At 33.0% G+C, this 18,955-nt stretch overlaps 1 protein-coding gene across 1 annotated transcript; it reads left to right on the top strand.

Annotated features, from left to right (window-relative positions):
- Positions 1-186: 186 nt before the first annotated feature.
- LOC140440240 (uncharacterized) lies at positions 187-17,009 on the top strand. Its single transcript, XM_072530606.1, has 3 exons — positions 187-344; positions 4,671-4,773; positions 13,088-17,009. Exons 1-3 carry the CDS (start codon positions 302-304, stop codon positions 14,382-14,384), a joined length of 1,443 nt encoding a protein of 480 aa, XP_072386707.1. The 5' UTR covers positions 187-301; the 3' UTR covers positions 14,385-17,009.
- Positions 17,010-18,955: the final 1,946 nt, after the last annotated feature.

The raw sequence follows: 18,955 nt of genomic DNA, 5'->3' as shown, positions 1-18,955 counted from the left end.
TAAGTCATTAGGACCTAGGCAAACACCCACGCAGGTAAAAATTGCCAAAACCGACCAATCGGATCCAACGGTACTACTAAGGAGGTGGTACGCGGCCAACAGGATTAGCCCAACCCCGCTATCAAGGGGATGATACCTAAAAGCTATTAGAAAGTTGTGTTTATTTAACTGCTGTTTTGACTGATTTTGATATTAATTCCGAAATAGTTGTTGAAACAGTCGGATGCGATAGTACCCAGTGTGCTCGTGATTTTCTGTGTTTGTTTTTGAAAGTGTCGAATTTGTCATTAATCTAGCGACGATGAATTTAGCTCTGAACCTTCCTTTGTATAGCGGCTTCGATGGTAAGTTAAAATCTTTTTTTGATTAAAAATTAAATTTTTATATATTTTTATTATGTTAAATGAGTTTTCTTCTAGTATTTCAAATGTTTTTATAGCTTTTTGTTAACAAACTTTGTTTGAAAGCTATTTTTCTTATAAAAATTCAATCAATCATAAAAATCAGTATAACTTATTTCAATATCAATTATTTTTTATGTGAATAAGTTCATACATCCTTTTTTTTTAAGCATATAAAACATAATTTTGCTCTTGTTTTATTTAACATTTTCTTGTTTTATTTATGTTTAATATTAATTTAAATATAGTACTATCATTTTTTATATATATGCTTACGGTATATTTTTATTTATTTTTCTATAATTATTTTCATTAGATGTATAATTTCTTTTTTAATAAGGCCGTTTGTACCTTTAAATGTTACCAACAATTTTTCTTCATTTTGTGTAATATTTGTCACCTTTTCTATTTGAAAATGGTAGTTAGCCAAACCATTTTCATATTTTCAACTTCTCATCATTCATAATTTTCTTTTTTGATTTTATTTCTTATTCAGTTTGTGTCTCTCGGGACTACATTTTTAGCATTGTTTGTCGTACTGTTTACCATCTTTTTAACATACATATTGATCCGCCTTAAATTTTTTTCATTTCTTCTTCTTTGACATTTGCCGCAATAATAATGCCCAGCATCTGTCGTTACGTGGCTCTTTACGAGTTTTTACCAGCTTTCATGAATGTCAACACTTTATTTGTATTATTTATTGTATGTGTTATTATTTTGTATATTTTATTTTATATGTAACTTTTCCATCTCTCTAATTCGTTCCAGCCGGCCGCTATTATTACTATATCATCGGTGTACACAATTCAAATACTTTCTATTGACAGAAATTCCTCTCCTTCTCGTAAATAATATTGTATCCTCCTGCTTTACGCCATGATTTATTTCAATTGGATTAGTTTTTGGATAGTTATTGATTATAATCGTCATTTTACTTTCTTAATATGTATTTATTATGTAATAATCTGTATCGTGTATCTATATTCAGTCTATTCGACTGTTGACCAATGACCTTCCTCGGTGGTCCACTATCAGACTTTTTCATAATCTATAAAGGCTAAATAGAGAGAAAAATTATACTTGTTTAGCTTTTCTATTGTAATTTTTAGACTGTGCAAATGGTCATAACCAGCTGTATTCCCTTCTGAATCCAGCCTACTGGTTGGTATTCATCAAATTTTTGTGTAAGCCTATTAGTAATGACTTAGTAGATGTTTAGTATAGCTGTGAAAGAAGCCAAATTGGTCCGAAATTTTTTAGGTCAGTGGTGTTACCCTTTTTGTCTATTAAGATGGTGGTAGTTGATGCATATTTCCCACAAATAAGCATTTATTAGAAAGCGTTTCCTATTAGCTATCTTGGTTATTGGTTTGTAACTCAGCCAAACTAGAAGATCTCCAAAGATTCCAGTTTTTTTATTTCATTATTGAGGATCTTACATGGAGTGGGTAATCCTAATCCTTTTCTTTTATTTCTACTTCTTATTATATGCTGCTTTTTGAAGTATTTTTTGAGTTTTTCTTTATTTGCTTCTGCTGGACCGTAATATCTTTGTTAGGTTTTTAGATTTTATGCGCGTATCCATTGCTTATAGATAGAGGTTTGCTGTCTGGATTCTGCATGTTTTACTTCTTCAGTGACATCATTATCAACTGTAATTATTGCTCTAAGATATTTGAACCGGTCAACACTTTCGAGATTAGATGTTGACTGATATTTGGTCCAATTCAGTTGCTTCTGTTTATGCACATGTATTCGGTTTTCTCTTCATTGACTTCTCTTTATTGTTTCTTAATATTTTTACTGATAACCCATATTATTTTTTAATATAATTTGGAACACGTTAGCTCATTCTGTCGTCTTCCTCAATTTAAGTATATTCATTTACCTAATATCTTATCTAATGTACTTACATTATCACACAAATTTACTAATTGTATTGTAATTAAGTGCTGTGATAATAATTTGTGTTATTTATTTGATTGTAATCTGTCTCCATTAGCGTACACTAATATTTTCCTAGGGTTACACACATGTAAAGTTTATACTACAAATTAGGTTCACATTTAACTCGAGTAATTACTTCCTGTTTGTAATTTAATAAAAAATGTTTTGTTATCTATAATTCGGTCCATTTCAGGTATAATTTCACGATAGTTTTTAAAAATAAATTTTAACGATGGTTCTGGATTATTTTTTTCTTTTGTAATCTGTCTTAAATCGTAGATCATCAAGATAATATGTAAATTTTCTGAGCTGTAGTTTCTGTTCTCATTGAAATTGATATATGTACATGCATATATCATCTGATTTTGATGCCTTTCAAAATACTTGTCACCCAATGCGTCCGATATTTATCACTTCAGACATGTCTGGTAAAGCTGTCTCGATAGTTGTACACTTTTTGTTGCTTAAACAATTCATTTCCTCATTTCCTCAACATGCAATCTTCGTGCTTTTTCTTTTTATCTCCGTTTTAATGAATAGTAATGAGTATTATGGCTTTAAATAGAATTTAAAACAATACATCACTGTTATATCTACTTTATCCCTGTGCTCTTATTCTCTTTTTCTAATACCGCAAGTATCTCCATGCCACCCTCTGTAGTTCTGTTCATCCTCATATAGCTATTATTGTTAAAAATCATTTCACTACTTTAAGCATTTCTAGCAGTAAAATTTTGAAATTACCTACTATTTTTATCTACCTACTAAATTATCTAGATATTTTATCTATTCATCATTATTACCATCGGATCCACATCAGATTGAGACTTGTTTTGTTCAAATAATCCTCTCCATTCATTCTAGTTTCCGTTCTCAATTTTCTAGTTTCTAGTTCTCTCAATTACTGCTTAGCTTCTTACATGGAAGATCCATGTATCGTATTTTGGACAACACCCCTTTCAACCATTTGTTGTTGAGTTTTTTGATGGTTAAGGTGCTTCCATACATTCCACATAGCCTATTCATCTCAGTATGTCAAGTTTTGTCAGCTTTACTAATTTGGGGTATCCGTAGGCTTCATACAATTCGCATTGATCATCTCCAAATGTCATTTTCGCATACACCACCGTATATGAGTATATGTCAAATGACTTTCTTTTCAAATATTATCAATTGTGATTCATCCAATTTTGTCAATACTCAGGTTTCTGATCAGGTGAGCATTGGTCTGATCAGATTTGTATAGACCTGGAATCTGGATTGTCTGGTACATATATACGATTTCAGATGTCACAAGAGTCCATTGTAGATGCGCTAAACCAATCCTTTCTGGATCAAATTTAATAGAATTCAGGACAGTGTATCTCCTTGTCTAAGGCCGGTGTTTGCCGAGAATTTCTTTGGTTTCCAAGCTTACCATTGCTTCATATAGCATGTCACGAATTATACTGTTATATTCAGTGTAACAACAGAATTGATGAGTTAATTTCAACATTAAATTCATGGCACTTCTCGTTCTTTAAGATTCATCTTAATGTGAAAGTTTGGTCTGTTCTAGACGTTTGGCTACAGAACAAGACTGATATTTTCCAATTATTTTCTCTGCGACCCTGCGTACGGTTGTAGTCTTTCTTATATCATATTTGACCAGATCTTATTTGTTAAATTAAGCAGGATAGTGGTAGTAACTGTCACATGCCATTTGAGTCTTTCTTTTTGCTGTTTAGTTACATTATTACCATTTTTTAAGCATGTGATAACCCCTAAGTAATCTTACCTTGCGATTTTTATTATCTGATCCAAAACTAATGAAAATAAATACGGACTAAGCATTGAGCTTTGATGCCATTCTAGTCAGTCTGGGAAATTTAGGCTGCTACACCTGGCCTAACACTAGTAGTTAATCCAATATGCATGTCTTTCAATTTTGTCATCCCCGGATCTCCATTTTTATTGACTAACTAGTTTGGTTATAAATTATGACATTAAGTTACTTAATTATCATTCTTCTCATGTGATAAAGTTTAGCTTTAGCTATGACATCTACTTTAATATCCACAAACCTGATTATCTCGTATTTGCCAACAAATACTTTCATTCATTCAAATCTACTTATTTATTTGCTATTACTATCTATCATCTCTTGTGTAGAGCCAAATACCTGTGCGCGATTTGGAAATGTACAGTTTTTATGACAGAATATTCCAATGACAAAAAAGTATCATGCCTCATTGTCTTAGTTTTATACCATAGTTTATAAAATTAGTACAACCACTCGTACAAACTTCGAACTATTATTAAACCTGCTTTTCTTTTCAGATTATGGTCCGCCATTGAACTGCAGTGTGGAGTTAAAGAACAAAGATTTGTGGAGGCGGTTCCATGTCCACGAGACTGAGATGATCATTACTAAGACTGGACGGTATGTATATTTTATACATTCTTGTACATTACTTTTTATACTGTAACTTAATATAGATGAATATTGTTGCCTACCAAATTTTATAGTGTACGCGGAACAACAAATATTTGAAATACAGATAAAAATAACCGTTCAAAACTTTCACATTAATGATTTACCTTTCAATATTCTTTCATTGATATGTTTAAATTTTGTCTCGATTTATTTAAGAAGTTACCCTTTTAAATTAATCGTATTCCCCGCCTATGTTGACAAAGTAAATTGTTAGACGTTATCACATTATTAATACACGACAATTAATGTATCAGCTACGTATAACCGTTTGGTGTAAACTTAAGTCAGAAGCTTCCTGGCTAAAGACGAAAATTAACCACATGTGCCTCGTAAGGCCTACATTTGAGTGCAAAATATCAAAGTTAGGTAAACATTTATTTGAAGCAAACAAAACATTCTACTTCCCGTTTATTTGGTGTTGATTTTGGTCCTACCACAACACGACACTATTAAAACAATCTTTAAGAGTTTGATCGATAGTAATTTACCCAATGGGTGGAAAGATATACAAAGATTTTGGAAATGTCGATACTAATTTTGATAATGCTCAATTAAAATTAAAATTCTTGCGATCTAAACGGTTCGTTTAAAGCAGTAATAATATTCGTCTTCTCCCACTCTATTTTTTTTCATTCTCTTGTTTATTGTGAAACTCATTTTGGAAACTAACTGAATCTTATAATGTTGTAGTTCCTTTGTCTGCCATCACTAATATTTCTCTATTTTACTTCCCATAAGTAGATTAATTTTTATCTGGTATATAATTTCTTCTTTTTATGTAGACATGACTAGGTATCTATACTTCTAGCTCTGTTTCATAGCTCTAGCTTTTACCATCCATTTTTCTAGAGTTTTATCTCTGCTGTTTCTAACATTATTTTTGTCCTCTCTGTCGGGTCGTGTTTCTGCTGCGTATTTCATTATTGGTCTAGTGACTGTTTTGTTCATTTTGCTTTCGTTTCTTTCCCCATATTTTTATTTCACCATATTGTTTTATTCAGGAAACCTCCGACTCTGTTTGCTCCATTCACTTTTCCTTCTTCCACTTCTGTTTTGAACTTTCCGTAGCTAGATAATGTGATGCCTAGATATTTAAAATTTACATCCATGATCAGGTTGAACAAAGAAGGATTTAGGGTACGTCTTATTCCATTGCTGTACTTTTAGTTTTATTGTGTTGTTTTGGTAGATATTTTCGATCGTTTTGACTATTCCTAGAGGTATCTCTCTTGGGTACAACAAGTGGATAACGTCCTTTAAGTTGACCCTGTCAAATCACTTCTTGAGGTCCACGAGACATTGATATGATTGTTGGTTGTATTTTAATGATTTGTCTTGCGCTTGCCTCATTATAAATATAGCGTCGGTGCATAATCTGACTAAAACCTTGCTGTTCTTCTGCTATTGTTATAATAATATTCAGTTTATTTGTTATTACTAGTGTTGTGTTTAATAAATTAATTCCTCTGTAATATTCCGGGCTAAATTTATCTCCCTTTTTGAAGAGAGGCATTGTGATGCTTGATTTCCATTCTTGTGGTATTCTGTTTATTTCTATTATTTTTTGGGTTAGCTTTAAAAGCTGTTTGGTCAGATCTGGCCCTCCGTACTCCGTAGTTCATTCGGGAATCTGACCTCTGCTGGTGATTTTCTATTTTTTTATTTCCTTAATGCTTCCTTCATCTTTCTCCTCAATATTTATTTCTTTGCTGGTCGCCACTTCTGGTTTTTGTGGTTCATTATTAGGGATTACATCCTCAATTGGTAGACTCAGTGGGCCTCTTTGGGTTGACATTTTTGCATAAACAAAATGTTTATTAACATTCACTCACCTAGAGATGTTTTAAATGCTTGTACACCTTGGTGATCAGTATCCAATCAGAGTCACCGAATTCAAAAATTACTAGCTTATTCTAATATCAAATTAATCCTTTATATGAGTTCTCTCACTTCTGAAAAATCCTTATTCAAATTTCCAAATCTTGCAGCAAACGGCTTTCTTAAAATCTCAGGTGTTTTTATTCTGCAATAGAAATCATTCTCAATATTATTTTTTTATTATTAGTGATTAGATATTTTTATGTACATTAATTCTTTTGTTTAGATATTATTCTGTCTGTACTATGTGTCTTACAATTAAACTTCCTATTTTGATAATCTGTCTTGTATATAATTCATTATTATGAAATGTGATTCCTTTAATAGTATTTGTGTTTGAATCTACGGAAGATATTTTCTTTTCGTTTTTATTTCATGTGATTATTTACAACCAATTCCTGTATTCACTATGGCATTTACTACGATGTATTTCATCTTGGTATCAGCATGTCTCGCACATACGATTTAATTCAATATAATCAGAAGCCTAGACATACACCGTGGCTATTAAACCTATTAAACGTCATAACATAATCCATAAATCAAACTCATCTAATCACAACTGTTAGTGTTTACTTGAAAAATGGTAAAAACTAAGAACTTAATTGATTTTCAAGGAGGTACCATGCAACGTCTATTTACCGATTGTCGCCTGCTTTGGAGGCGCCACCATGCTTTAGATAAACAATTGGAAACGGCCCTTCAGGGCTTTAGAGAGTACCTCAACAAATTCCTTAAGTGCCTTATAAGTGGTCTGTAAAACAAGCAAATTTTGGTCTGATGGGCCTCCCGTGATTTTTGGTTGCAGGTATGACGCATATCGTCACTGTCATAATCACGGGGAGCGGACAATTGCACGAAATACTAAATAAATAAATTACAAAATTAAATTTTACAATCAAATCCGACACCCTGTTAGGGTAAAAGGAAGGGGAGAAAGAAAGAAAGAAATTTTACAATCGAGATGATAATTTTGACAATTAACATGATGATCAGGACTATTTTTTGTTTTCTGGGACGTTATTTGTTTACGGACACAATATCAGTTGTGTGTCTATGTAAAAATAATTATTTTGTGCTTTCATAAAGGGCATGTCAATGCTGACTTAGTGTTAGGATTGTCGCTCTACTTTTTTCGGTGTCTGATTCTCACCATTCTTCTTTCTTGCATTCTGCTAATATGTGCATTATATTACTTTTTCGTTTTTAACAACCAATAGTTAATATCGTCTACCCCACATGTATTCCGTTTTGGTTATCACTTGTTGTATGTTTTTACTTTCTTTGTATTTCCATGTCTAGTAAAGTCTTTCCAGCTATGCCACAAAGTAAAAGCTATGCCTTTCTGTTGTTTCAAGCAATCTTTTGTTCTGGTCTAGTCTCTGGGAGGTATGTCATTGGAGACGCTGTAGCAGCTTTGTATATTCGCTATTTAGCTTCGTTAGTTAGTTAGCTCGCGTTAGTTTTCGGCCGTATTATATTGTTTAGACAGCCCGCTATTTTTGTTGTTGTCGTTGTTTGTTCTTTTACTTCAACTTCGCCATAGCCTTATTCATCTATGTAAGAAAGTATTTAAACTTAATGTGTTGCTGGATAATCGATCCATTCATCTGTATTTATAGTATGTATCAACTTTTTCTCTCCTATATTTCTTTCAAGAGTCTTATTATGATTCTTCTCCTCTATACATCTTGGTAAGTCGGTGTGTGTCGGTTGATTAGTGTACTTCCGAGAATTAGGGAAATGGCGAATTCGCTGGATGGTCTTTTAATTCTTATACCATTTGGTATAAAGGTTTTCTCTGCGCAACGACCGCCGCGTGAACCTTCTAATTGTGTTTTATCATCGCTAAAATGCTCTAAAAATCTTTTTTTTTTTTTCAGAACGGGTGACCGTTTTTTATTGACAGTGAGCACCTGACTCAAATGATAACCTCTAGTATCTTAGGAGTATTGATTCTATGAGTTAGTAGGATAATATCATGGACTTTGTTGATGATTTCTCATGAAACAAAAGCAATGCTAGATTGATGTAAATTCTTCTCGTACATATATTCTAATTGGCTTATTCCTATTTGTCTTTTAAGTATTACTGTCCACTTCAAGTGTTTCAAACTTTAGCACTATTATTTCCGTAAACAAACAAATTAGCTTCTTTGTTTTTATCGTCTTGATCGTCTTTATCTTATCTTGAAATGGACGTAAAGTTTTTTATCTAGACGTGAGGACTTCAAATGCTTGATTGCTTTGGTGGCTATAACATTAAATTAATCGATTTATTTACATTTTACCTTCTACACTGCTCTACAAAAAAATTAAAGATTTCCTCCCCTTTACGACCAACATCTTACTAATTTTTAGTTATAACATGTTATCTTTAAACATTAAGAGATAAAACGCAAATATTTTTTTACTAATTAAACAATTTCATGGTGATTATTTGTCTAGAAGATATACATGGTTGAGTTTATCGAAGGTATAAGCTGATTATAGCCGCAAATGTCAAACATGGAACAAAAAATTTCGGTTTAGCAGTGTTGGCACGTTTTTATAATGTATAATGCTGTATGCTTTAAATATAAGGAGATAAAGCTTTAGAAAAGTACATTTTGATTATATTATGTTATGAATTCTGCAATTTTTGATTTATATAAAACAGTACATGAGTAAATATTTGTTTCTTTAGAGATTAATTGAAGTTAATTATTAGAATTCTTTTTGCAATTGCCCTTTGATAGATTAGGGGATATATTTGGCAACCGTCAAATCAGCAGTTGCCAGATTACAACATATGTTTGCAATTAATCTCGAAAGGAACAAATGTTTACTCGTTATGTTTCATATAAATTAAAAATTGCAGAATTCATAAAATAGTATAATCAAAATGTACTTATTTGAAGCATTATAAAAACATCCCAATACTGCCAAACCGAAATATTTTATTTCATGCTTTACATTTGCGGCTATATTCAGCTTGTACTTTTGGTAAACTCAACCATATACATTACTAATACCAAGTCGGTTTATTTCATATTCCATAAGGTTGATAATTATTGTTATTTGCTAAACCTAACGCTTTACAGCAAATATAGTCAAATTATTTGTTAATAATAATAAAGAGGTACCGCTTAAATCTATTTATGTATCAATTCGTGGGAATCTAAGTTAGGTATTTACACGAAAAACTCTATTTAAGATTTTTTATTGTATAGTAGAGACCAGTTGGTCCACGACCAGATAGTAGCTAGGCGTCAACCAGGTCATCCTACTAAAAGCACGACAGATGCGTAAATTTCAACAGTCACAGCGGCATCTTTTCCTCGTCTCTTTGTTTTTCTAATAATAATCCAAGAAAATGAAGTGTGTGGCACGTTGTAATAACAATTTAACACCGCAAACGGAAGGCCCTCTTGATTACTGTGATTAACTAGAATGAATGATCGCTTCCTACGATTCTTCGATATTTTCTTTTCTGCGCCTTGTTAGACCTATGTTGTTTCTTCTTATTTATAAGGCCGTAATATTAAAACTTCCTGTTTCGAGATTTTTGGAACAGGAAGAAGATATTTTTCGCAAATTGTACGATCTAAATTTAATTTCTGCAATTGTTAATTTAACCACTATGTATTTTACAACATTCTAAATATTTTCCAAAGGAAACATGTGAAATGTTTTTTATCTTGTATATATTATACAGTCAAAACCTAAATACAGTTAGTTATATCTCTAGCCTTTATTATTTCATCAAACATACAGCTGCAATAAACTGCCTCTAAATTTACTCATTTCGGCAAACTACAAACACTGTCACGAATTCAGCTTACTTCTAATTTTCTATTAAATACTATGGGAATAACAGCAAAGTGATTTTTTGTATGGTATCTTCTAACGCTTCACAAAAAGACAACAATGCTTTGCGGTACTGTCCGAACAATAGCGAAGCACTTGTTTTCTGGCCATGTGTGAAAACACCATTGTCGGGACATCAAGTGCGCTATGGAGATGGAGTACCTGTCCAGCGACGGCCCTTTGATAACAAAGGATTAAGTTCATCGGGGTGGCCGAGATTTTTTACAGGACAGGAATTGGGGAAGAGAAAATAGAAGATAATGTCTTCGCTTCGGGATAGATAGAGTGTTTTATAGCTTTTTTCCAATTGAAATTGTATTAAAAATTATATCTCACTATTACGGAATATATTACTTCTCTTCTTCCTCTTAATAAGCAATTCTGTTTGTTCATTGGCGGATTAATACCGCTATGGAAGGTTATCGTTCCATCTTTTGCGCGGTCCTCCGATACTTCTTCTGCCGATTGGTGACTTGGCTATTTTGACGACACGGATCTGCTCCATTCTGCTTATGTGGTTATTCCATTCTTTTTTTCTATTTTCTGTCCGTTCATTTATACACTGTACATTACATTTTCTTCTAATGTCTTCACTTCTCTTTCGATCTCTCAGAGTATTTCCTGTAATTCTTCTCAGTACTCCCATCTCTGCCGTTTTCAGTGGCCTTTGCGTTGTTGCCGTGTCGGGAATTGTTTCTGTTTCTGCCATTATTGGTCTGGCTTTATGAATTCCTGACTTCATCTCAGTGTTAATGTGTCTGTTTCGCCATAAGTGTTATTAAGGGATCCTGCCAGTCTATTTGCTTTCTGTACTTGATCTCAAACAGACTACTATTGTTTTAGTTTTCAGAGATGAGATTGTCGTATTAAATTCTTTTGCTCTTGTGTTAAATCTGTGGACCAGTCTTTGCAGACTATCTTCATCTTGGGATATCAATATTGCGTCGTCTGCGTAACAGAGTATTTTTATTTCTTTCTGTTCATCTTTCCATTTTGGTATTTCTCAGTTTCCCATTCTGAATCACCTTCCTTTGTTACCGCTTGTGATGATTTTATCCATGATCAAATTAAAGAGCATGAGGCTCAATCAATCCCTTTGTCTTATTCCGCTGTCTATTTCTATAGGTTCTGTAAGTTGCCCATCTATTCTGACTTCCATTCAGTCAAACGCTTTCTTTAGGTTAATCAGACATACAAATGCTAGTCTATTATACTCTTCTTATCTTACAATGTTTAAAAAAGTTTAAATTAAACTTTTTTCGACAAGAAGAACTCAAAATAAGGCACAAAAAAATGTGGCTTGCATCTGTATTACATAAAAAATTTTAATATAAAAAATGTAAAGTCAGTATATTATTAGATATATGTACTTAAACAATCATAGGTAAGTATATTTACAAAAAGTGAAAAAAATTTCTATGTTGCTGAAAAATAGTTTGTCCTGGTTTGGTATTCAAAGAACTTTAGTTTTCCTGCTGAAGTTATCTAAATGCTCTGTCCCTCTTCTGAAGTAATATTTTTAACAATACCACTGTCCCTGTAGTAGTTCTGATAAATTAGTGATAGAAGTGAAAGGATTAGAGAGTTTTTTGCCCATGTAATGTTTTCTTATGAAATGTATCTTTTGCCATGTTGCCAAATGACATTTGGCCACAATAATATTCTACAAATATCAAAAATTATATCTTTCTTATAGTAATCTTTCTTAGAGTTTGCAATAAATTCTAATAAACCTTAATGAATAAATCCCTTATCTCCTTCAATATGAGATCATATGAAATATCATCAAACGATGATATTTACTAGTTTAGAAAATTTTATACCAGTAGAAAAACCTTCAATAGGTAATCACCTGACAAGCATTTGTAGGTACTTATTTTATATATCTTCTGTTTATTTTAAACCTCCTTGCTACATACACAGCTGGAAGCTTTATCTGTCGTATTTTACTGACCTATTTTCTTGTAACACAAGGCAAAGTGTCAACAACGTAGAGCTGTTAGAAAATAAATATATTATAAAAAAATAATTGCAGTTCAAGCATTCATTCATTTTAATTTTACGTTTATTATGTATCTGTTTTTCTAAAATCGAAAACCAACGTGTAAGTCCGGTCCTTAAATTGGAATTCCCTATTTCTACGTAGCACAGTTTTTGCGGTACGTTTTCACCATCCGATAAGTCAAGTGTATTAAACGTGTTAACGGACGCCAGAACGGTCCTTCTGACACCATTCTTTAGACCCTTTTGTCTGTCTGTACCGACACAGGGATCATCTTACTTATACAATTTCGGAGGCGCCCGTACTTTGGAAGACGGCGACAGCAGGAATTATAGAAGCTTTAGAATAATTGCGATAGCCATGATAAACAATGACGCTATGCTACTTTTTTTAAAACTATTTCTAAAAAGGTCAATAGTATTTTTTATAAGGTATTCAAACTGTGGTTTACTTACCACGTTGCACAAATTTTCCTGTTAGATAATTTTCTTCATAAGTAACATAAAATTTATGTGATTTTTTTTTGTTCCAGGCGAATGTTTCCTTCTCTTCAATTGGATATCAAGGACTTGTCTCCGAACACCCTTTACAGCGTAATTCTTGAGATGGAACCAGCTTGCAGAAACCGCTTCAAGTACTCAGCATCCGGTGGTTGGCTCCCATCTGGCTCAGAAGAGGCCCTTAGCCCCCAGCGATACTACATCCACCCAGAGTCTCCTGCCCGAGGCGACTATTGGATGGCGCAGCCCATTTCTTTCAGCAGATTGAAGCTAACCAACACTTTTGCTCCTCCAGCTGGGCAAGTGGTGTTATCGTCGATGCATAAGTACCAGCCCAAGATAATTATAGCACAGGCTGGTGATGTACGTGAGTTGAGATGGGCACCTAGAGCTATTCTTAGGTTTCCCGAAACACAATTTATTGCTGTAACCGCTTATCAAAACGAGAGGATCACCAGACTAAAGATCGACTATAATCCTTTCGCTAAAGGGTTTAGAGAAAACGGTCAGGCCAAATATAAGAGAAAGAAAGCTAGGCAAGCAACGGTTGTAAACGAGGAAGAGGAAGTAATAACAGTTGATGATACAGTTGTCTCTAATACGAATGACAGATTATCGCCTGCATCATCCGTTTCTACTTGTTCAACACAAGCACAACCAAATGGGGAAACATCTCCTTACCAAGACTGTGCTTGTGATATACTATCTCCTCCAGTTGCTACATCAACGCCATCTCCAGTTTATGTGCCACCATTTGAATACAGACCTATAGTACCTCAGCACCCAATGTACCGGTATAACTATTACCAACCTTATCCAGTTTATATGCCTCCTATGCCTCCTATGCCTGCTATGCCTCCTATGCCTGCTATGCCTCCTATGCCTGTTATGCCTCCCATGCCTGCTATGCCTCCTATGCCTACTATGTGGTCGTCTAATCCTGTTTTGTTTCCACCAATGCTGCCACTTCCAGGGTACGTTCCACTAAATCTTATATCTCCAACGACATCATCGTCACAACCTTCACCCACGCAACCTGATGCAATGCATTTTGAAGCAATGTATCCTGAGTCAAGCCAATCAGAGTTAAGTCAACTTACATCAAGTCAATCTGAATCAAGTCAATCTGGATCAAGTCAATCTGGATCAAGTCAATCTGGATCAAGTCAATCTGGATCAAGTCAATATGGATCAAGTCAATCTGGATCAAGTCAAGTGGAAGTGAGTCAATTTAGAGCGAGGCAACCTGAAGTGAGGCCACCTGTACCAGCGCGACCTCAAAACAAGCTAACTGACTTTTCGATACGTGCCATTACGGGTTGTGAGTAATAACCATTTTGTTTCTCTGTGATTTTTAATCAGGAATAAGAATCGTACTTTTTCATGTCAGTGTTTAATAAAATGCCATAAGTCAAGGAACTATAAATGAGATTTTTGTACGATTCTTTAGATGTTACTACTTTTATTCCGTAAAATAATAAGACTGATTAGACTAGTTCTACATTTATAGTTCCTTGCTTTGTAGCTGTTTTGTGTTGTCGTTTAACGTAATTGTACTGAAGGCTAATATCAGATTTAACTTTTTAATCAAGCTTTTTTAACATTTTTGGTCTATTATTCATGTTTTGAAAAATAAGGCATGGTACCAGAAATATTCTTGATATATTTCCTTGTTTGTTTGTTTGTGATTGTTTATTTATTCTATATATAAATTTAAGATCGTTTCTGCATTTTTTCAATTCCTTTAACAATAGGAACATTCTTCATTCTAATTTTTGTTCTTTATTTAATTTTATGTACCTTGTCGGTCTCTTTCATCATAATGTGTCTTTGGTTTCGTTTTTTTTATGAGCTTTAACTTAGTTGGATGCTGATTTCAGATTTATTCTTTCCCAGATTTGGTTTGTTTTGATTGTCTCTTTCAATATTTTCTGTCTTTCGGTCTTTGGACCAAATTTTTTGTTCAATATAATATATTTTTTAATTTTTCATCTTTATTTGAGGTCCAACTTATTTTATACCGTTTCCTTGAGTTTCTTTATGCAGACGTCCACTAAAAGTATTTGCGAAATGTTCTTCCTAATCTGGCCATAAGAAAAATGAGTTCCCAATATCTTCTTTACTTTTATTCAGGTTTTTAAGAAGTTGATACTTGATGCATGTCAGTGCTCCAAGTGCATGTTTCCTTTTAATGATAAGATAAATTTTGTCTTACGGATTATTTCTAATTGAGTTTTCAGTAAGCGGATCATCATCTTCTGCTAATGGCGCTACATTCACTCACACATCTTTCCTTTCCTTTTTTCGGCCATATTTTCGTCCACAAAAAGATCTTAGATGTATTTTTCTCACGTGTTTTCTATATTTTCTAGGCTAGCAACTACATGATTGTTATCACCTACTTGAGATAGAGATATTGCAGTGAATGTTTTCTTTATATTTGATTTCCTTTATCTTTTTATATGCATTAAAATGGTCATATTTTCTAATAAACCTCATATGCTGTTCATCCATCCATTTCTCTTCTGATTTTTCCTAATGATTCTCTAGATTTATTTATATTTCACTTAATTTTAACTTAACTGTAAGATCTTATATAATATATGTTCATTAGTTGTAGGATTTCTTGTTTGATCCATCTACTCTTTGTCATTATATTGCATTGTAGTTTTTCTCTTTGTATGGTTGTGATTGTTGTTTTGAATTTTTCTTTGAGAGTATTATTTGGAATTTTCTCTATCTCTGCCTGTCCTTCTGGAGGCTTATTGTTAGGTTTTACCTTCTCTTTCGGGTTGATGTCAGCCCTGAGATATGTTTTAACTCCACTGGTTCCATTTCTATAAAGCTTGTGAATTGGTATATAACTAATCTGGTTTCTTAAGTTGTTTTGATTATCTCCAGGCGAAAATTGGCAAAATTGAACCAGTGTTTGTCATCTATAATGTCTTTAGCCTAAACCAAACATTTAGAGCGTCTTCGGTATTTCTCGTATTTCCCCTACTGGTTTTTCTTTTGTAGGAGCATATACTTAAATAAAGTTTCGGTGAGTGGTATTGATTTGCATCCAACGTAATATATCTTATTGTTACCAATATTTGTCTGTCAAGATCCAAGCCATCTAACATCACTGACACCTAGAATATTGATTTCCATTTTTTTCATTTCTCTTACGATGATTTTCCTGGCATAAAAGGTGATTTTGCATTCTAGGGTACAATTGTTAATTTGTCATTCTTGCTTTATTCCATTTTACGGTGGTTCCTAGTATTGAACATGGGGATTCTTAGCTCCCCTTAACAATTCAAGATCTTCCACGGACTAGAGGCCTTGTGTGAGGCCTCTGAAACAGAGGGTTGTGTTTTGGGTTTCTCCATAATTTAAAAAATGGATGACGTCATTATGCATTTCCCATTTGATCTGATTTCGCCAGATGTAATTGCTTACATTTTTTCACGTATAAGATAAGCCATGAAATATCTCAAGAATTTAAACAAAAATTTTAATATTCATGATTTTAGTCAATGTTTATTTGTAAAAATATAAAACGTTTTATAAAATTTTAATATGTATCTCAAAAGTGATAATTAACTGTATCGTGATCCAAATCTAAAATTATATTATATCTATCAATAAGTACACAAATCTCAATAAATAAATATCAAAGTATATTAGCATCAAATGCGAATATGTATATAGTGTAACTACATTCTAGTCTTTATCACACCTTAAAATTACAATCAAAATATTGCAACAAACTAATAGATAAGTAATTATCTAGATATATTAAGATTGGTTATTAGTAATTGATCGTTGATTTGGCTGAATAATCGGTGTGGAAAAGGCTAAAATGTAATGTATTATAGCGGTATTGAGTTACCAGTACAAATGTCATATGTGTAAATAATTTTGATACTTTTATAATTTTTATAACGTTAATAAAATCTTAATTTAAATATAAAACAACTTTTTCATTTTCAATCCTTATCGTCCTTATTTCATTTTTACAGGATATAATATCTTAAAGTGTTGAGGGCAGTTTTTTAGAGCAAAAATAGTAGAAACAAATGTGCTGGAACATGAAAGGTATTAAAATACAATTTGAACGAAGACATAGATAAAATTACACCTATGTGCTATGTGGTAGGTAAGAGTGTGCTATGGATGAAGATGCCATTATCATTAGAGATACTGGTTTTGAAATACTTTAAAAAACGTCAGTAAAGAAGTTTGAGAATAACAAAACCTGGTGGTGGTCACACGAAGTTTAAGAAAAAAATAAAAAAAAAGTTTATTTATTTTTTCCATAGCTAATGTTAAAGTGTTGCTATAACAACTGTTTTGAGTAGATAAAGTATCACTTTAACCGCAAGGGTAGATAAAGTGACACTTTAACAGCAAGAGTAGATAAAATGTTTTAACTTTTTTTTATTCAATAAAATTTACTCATTAAGGATAAAAAACAACTGAAATTTTACAATTAACATTGTTAGAAATATCTATTTTTGGAGCATCACAACTTGTACTCTTGCATTTTCTACATCTGATGGCAGGTTTTCCTTTTCTTGTGTCAATTCTTTTCCGTCCATTTCGTATTTATTCACTTTGTACACAAAACGCAAGAATATTCTCCGCAAAAACCAAAACGTAACATTTGTTTGACATTTGTTGACAGAGTAATTCATATCCCTAGCAACGGAGTAACACAACTACTTAATAAATACAAATATTGTTTTTAGCAAGTCAAAAAATATACATAGTATATAAAAAGAAATATAAAACGTTAAATATTTCACAAATAACAACACATATTAAACAGAATAAGATTTATGGAAAAGTTACGGTAAGCAGTTCAGTGGATGTTCTGCATCCATTATCTGCTATATTCTTCTGAGTAGTAAAAGCAATATTTCAGAAGATATTTTTTTATAACTTTTCCGAAACTATTACAGCTCGGCTGTTAAATACTTTTTGGTAAAATATTGTAATAGGCTATTTTCATCTGAAAGACGTAATCTACAGCGATTTGTTCGTAAGTAGTGACAGTTTCGCGTATTGTGAACGTGAACATCAGATTGCTTTATTAAATGGGCCCGTTTTCTTTGAATTTCAGTCGGAACTTAAAATATCAACAGAGTAGGTAGCGGTATAATTTTGAATTTGATAAAGAGGTCGGCAGTGTTCTAGATAACTAACCCCTGCTAAAATCCTGATAGCTTTTATTGCATTCTAAAAATCCATAGTTTAGGTGAGAGTGGAATAAAGAAACAGTCTTTGGAAGTCATACCTTTGGACGTGTTAACAACTTCACATACCTTGGGTCGCTATTGACTGCTACCAATAAAACAAGCGAAGAAATCAAAAGACGAATAAATCTTACAAATAGGGCATACTATGGACTCCAAAAGCATTTCCACTCAAGAAACATTCAAAGAAGAACTAAAATTATTATATACAAAACATTGCTGAGGCCGGTCCTCACATATGGAGCAGAAACATGGACTCTAACGCAGAAAGATGAAAGACTTTTGGGAATATTTGAGCGTAAAATACTCCGCAAAATATATGGAGCTATAAACGACCAAGAGCAGTGGCGCAGAAGATATAATTTTGAATTGTATCAGCTCTTTGATGAGCCAGATGTCATAACGTTCATTAAAACACAGCGACTTAGATGGGCTGGACACATAATACGAATGCCAGAAAATACGATTGCTCAAAAGCTAACCACAGGAACACCTGTAGGAAGAAGAAGCAAAGGCCGACCGCGAATTAGGTGGTTAGATGGAGTTGAAACCGACTTACGGATATTAAAAATCACAAGATGGCAACATGTTGCCACAAACCGAACAGAATGGCGACGAATCTTAGAGCAGGCCAAGATCCACAGAGGATTGTCGAGC

Source organism: Diabrotica undecimpunctata, chromosome 4, assembly GCF_040954645.1.
Source record: "Diabrotica undecimpunctata isolate CICGRU chromosome 4, icDiaUnde3, whole genome shotgun sequence".
NCBI lineage: Eukaryota > Metazoa > Arthropoda > Insecta > Coleoptera > Chrysomelidae > Diabrotica > Diabrotica undecimpunctata.
Note: the sequence above shows the minus strand (reverse complement) of the source record. Positions and strands in the feature narration are given on the sequence as shown.

Excerpts from the sequence above, each read along its gene's own strand:
- LOC140440240 (XM_072530606.1), top strand. The coding sequence starts at position 302 with ATGAATTTAGCTCTGAACCTTCCTTTGTATAGCGGCTTCGATG. Across the intron at positions 345-4,670 it reads TTTGTATAGCGGCTTCGATG|ATTATGGTCCGCCATTGAAC; the intron begins GTAAGTTAAAAT and ends TTTTCTTTTCAG. Across the intron at positions 4,774-13,087 it reads ATCATTACTAAGACTGGACG|GCGAATGTTTCCTTCTCTTC; the intron begins GTATGTATATTT and ends TTTTTGTTCCAG.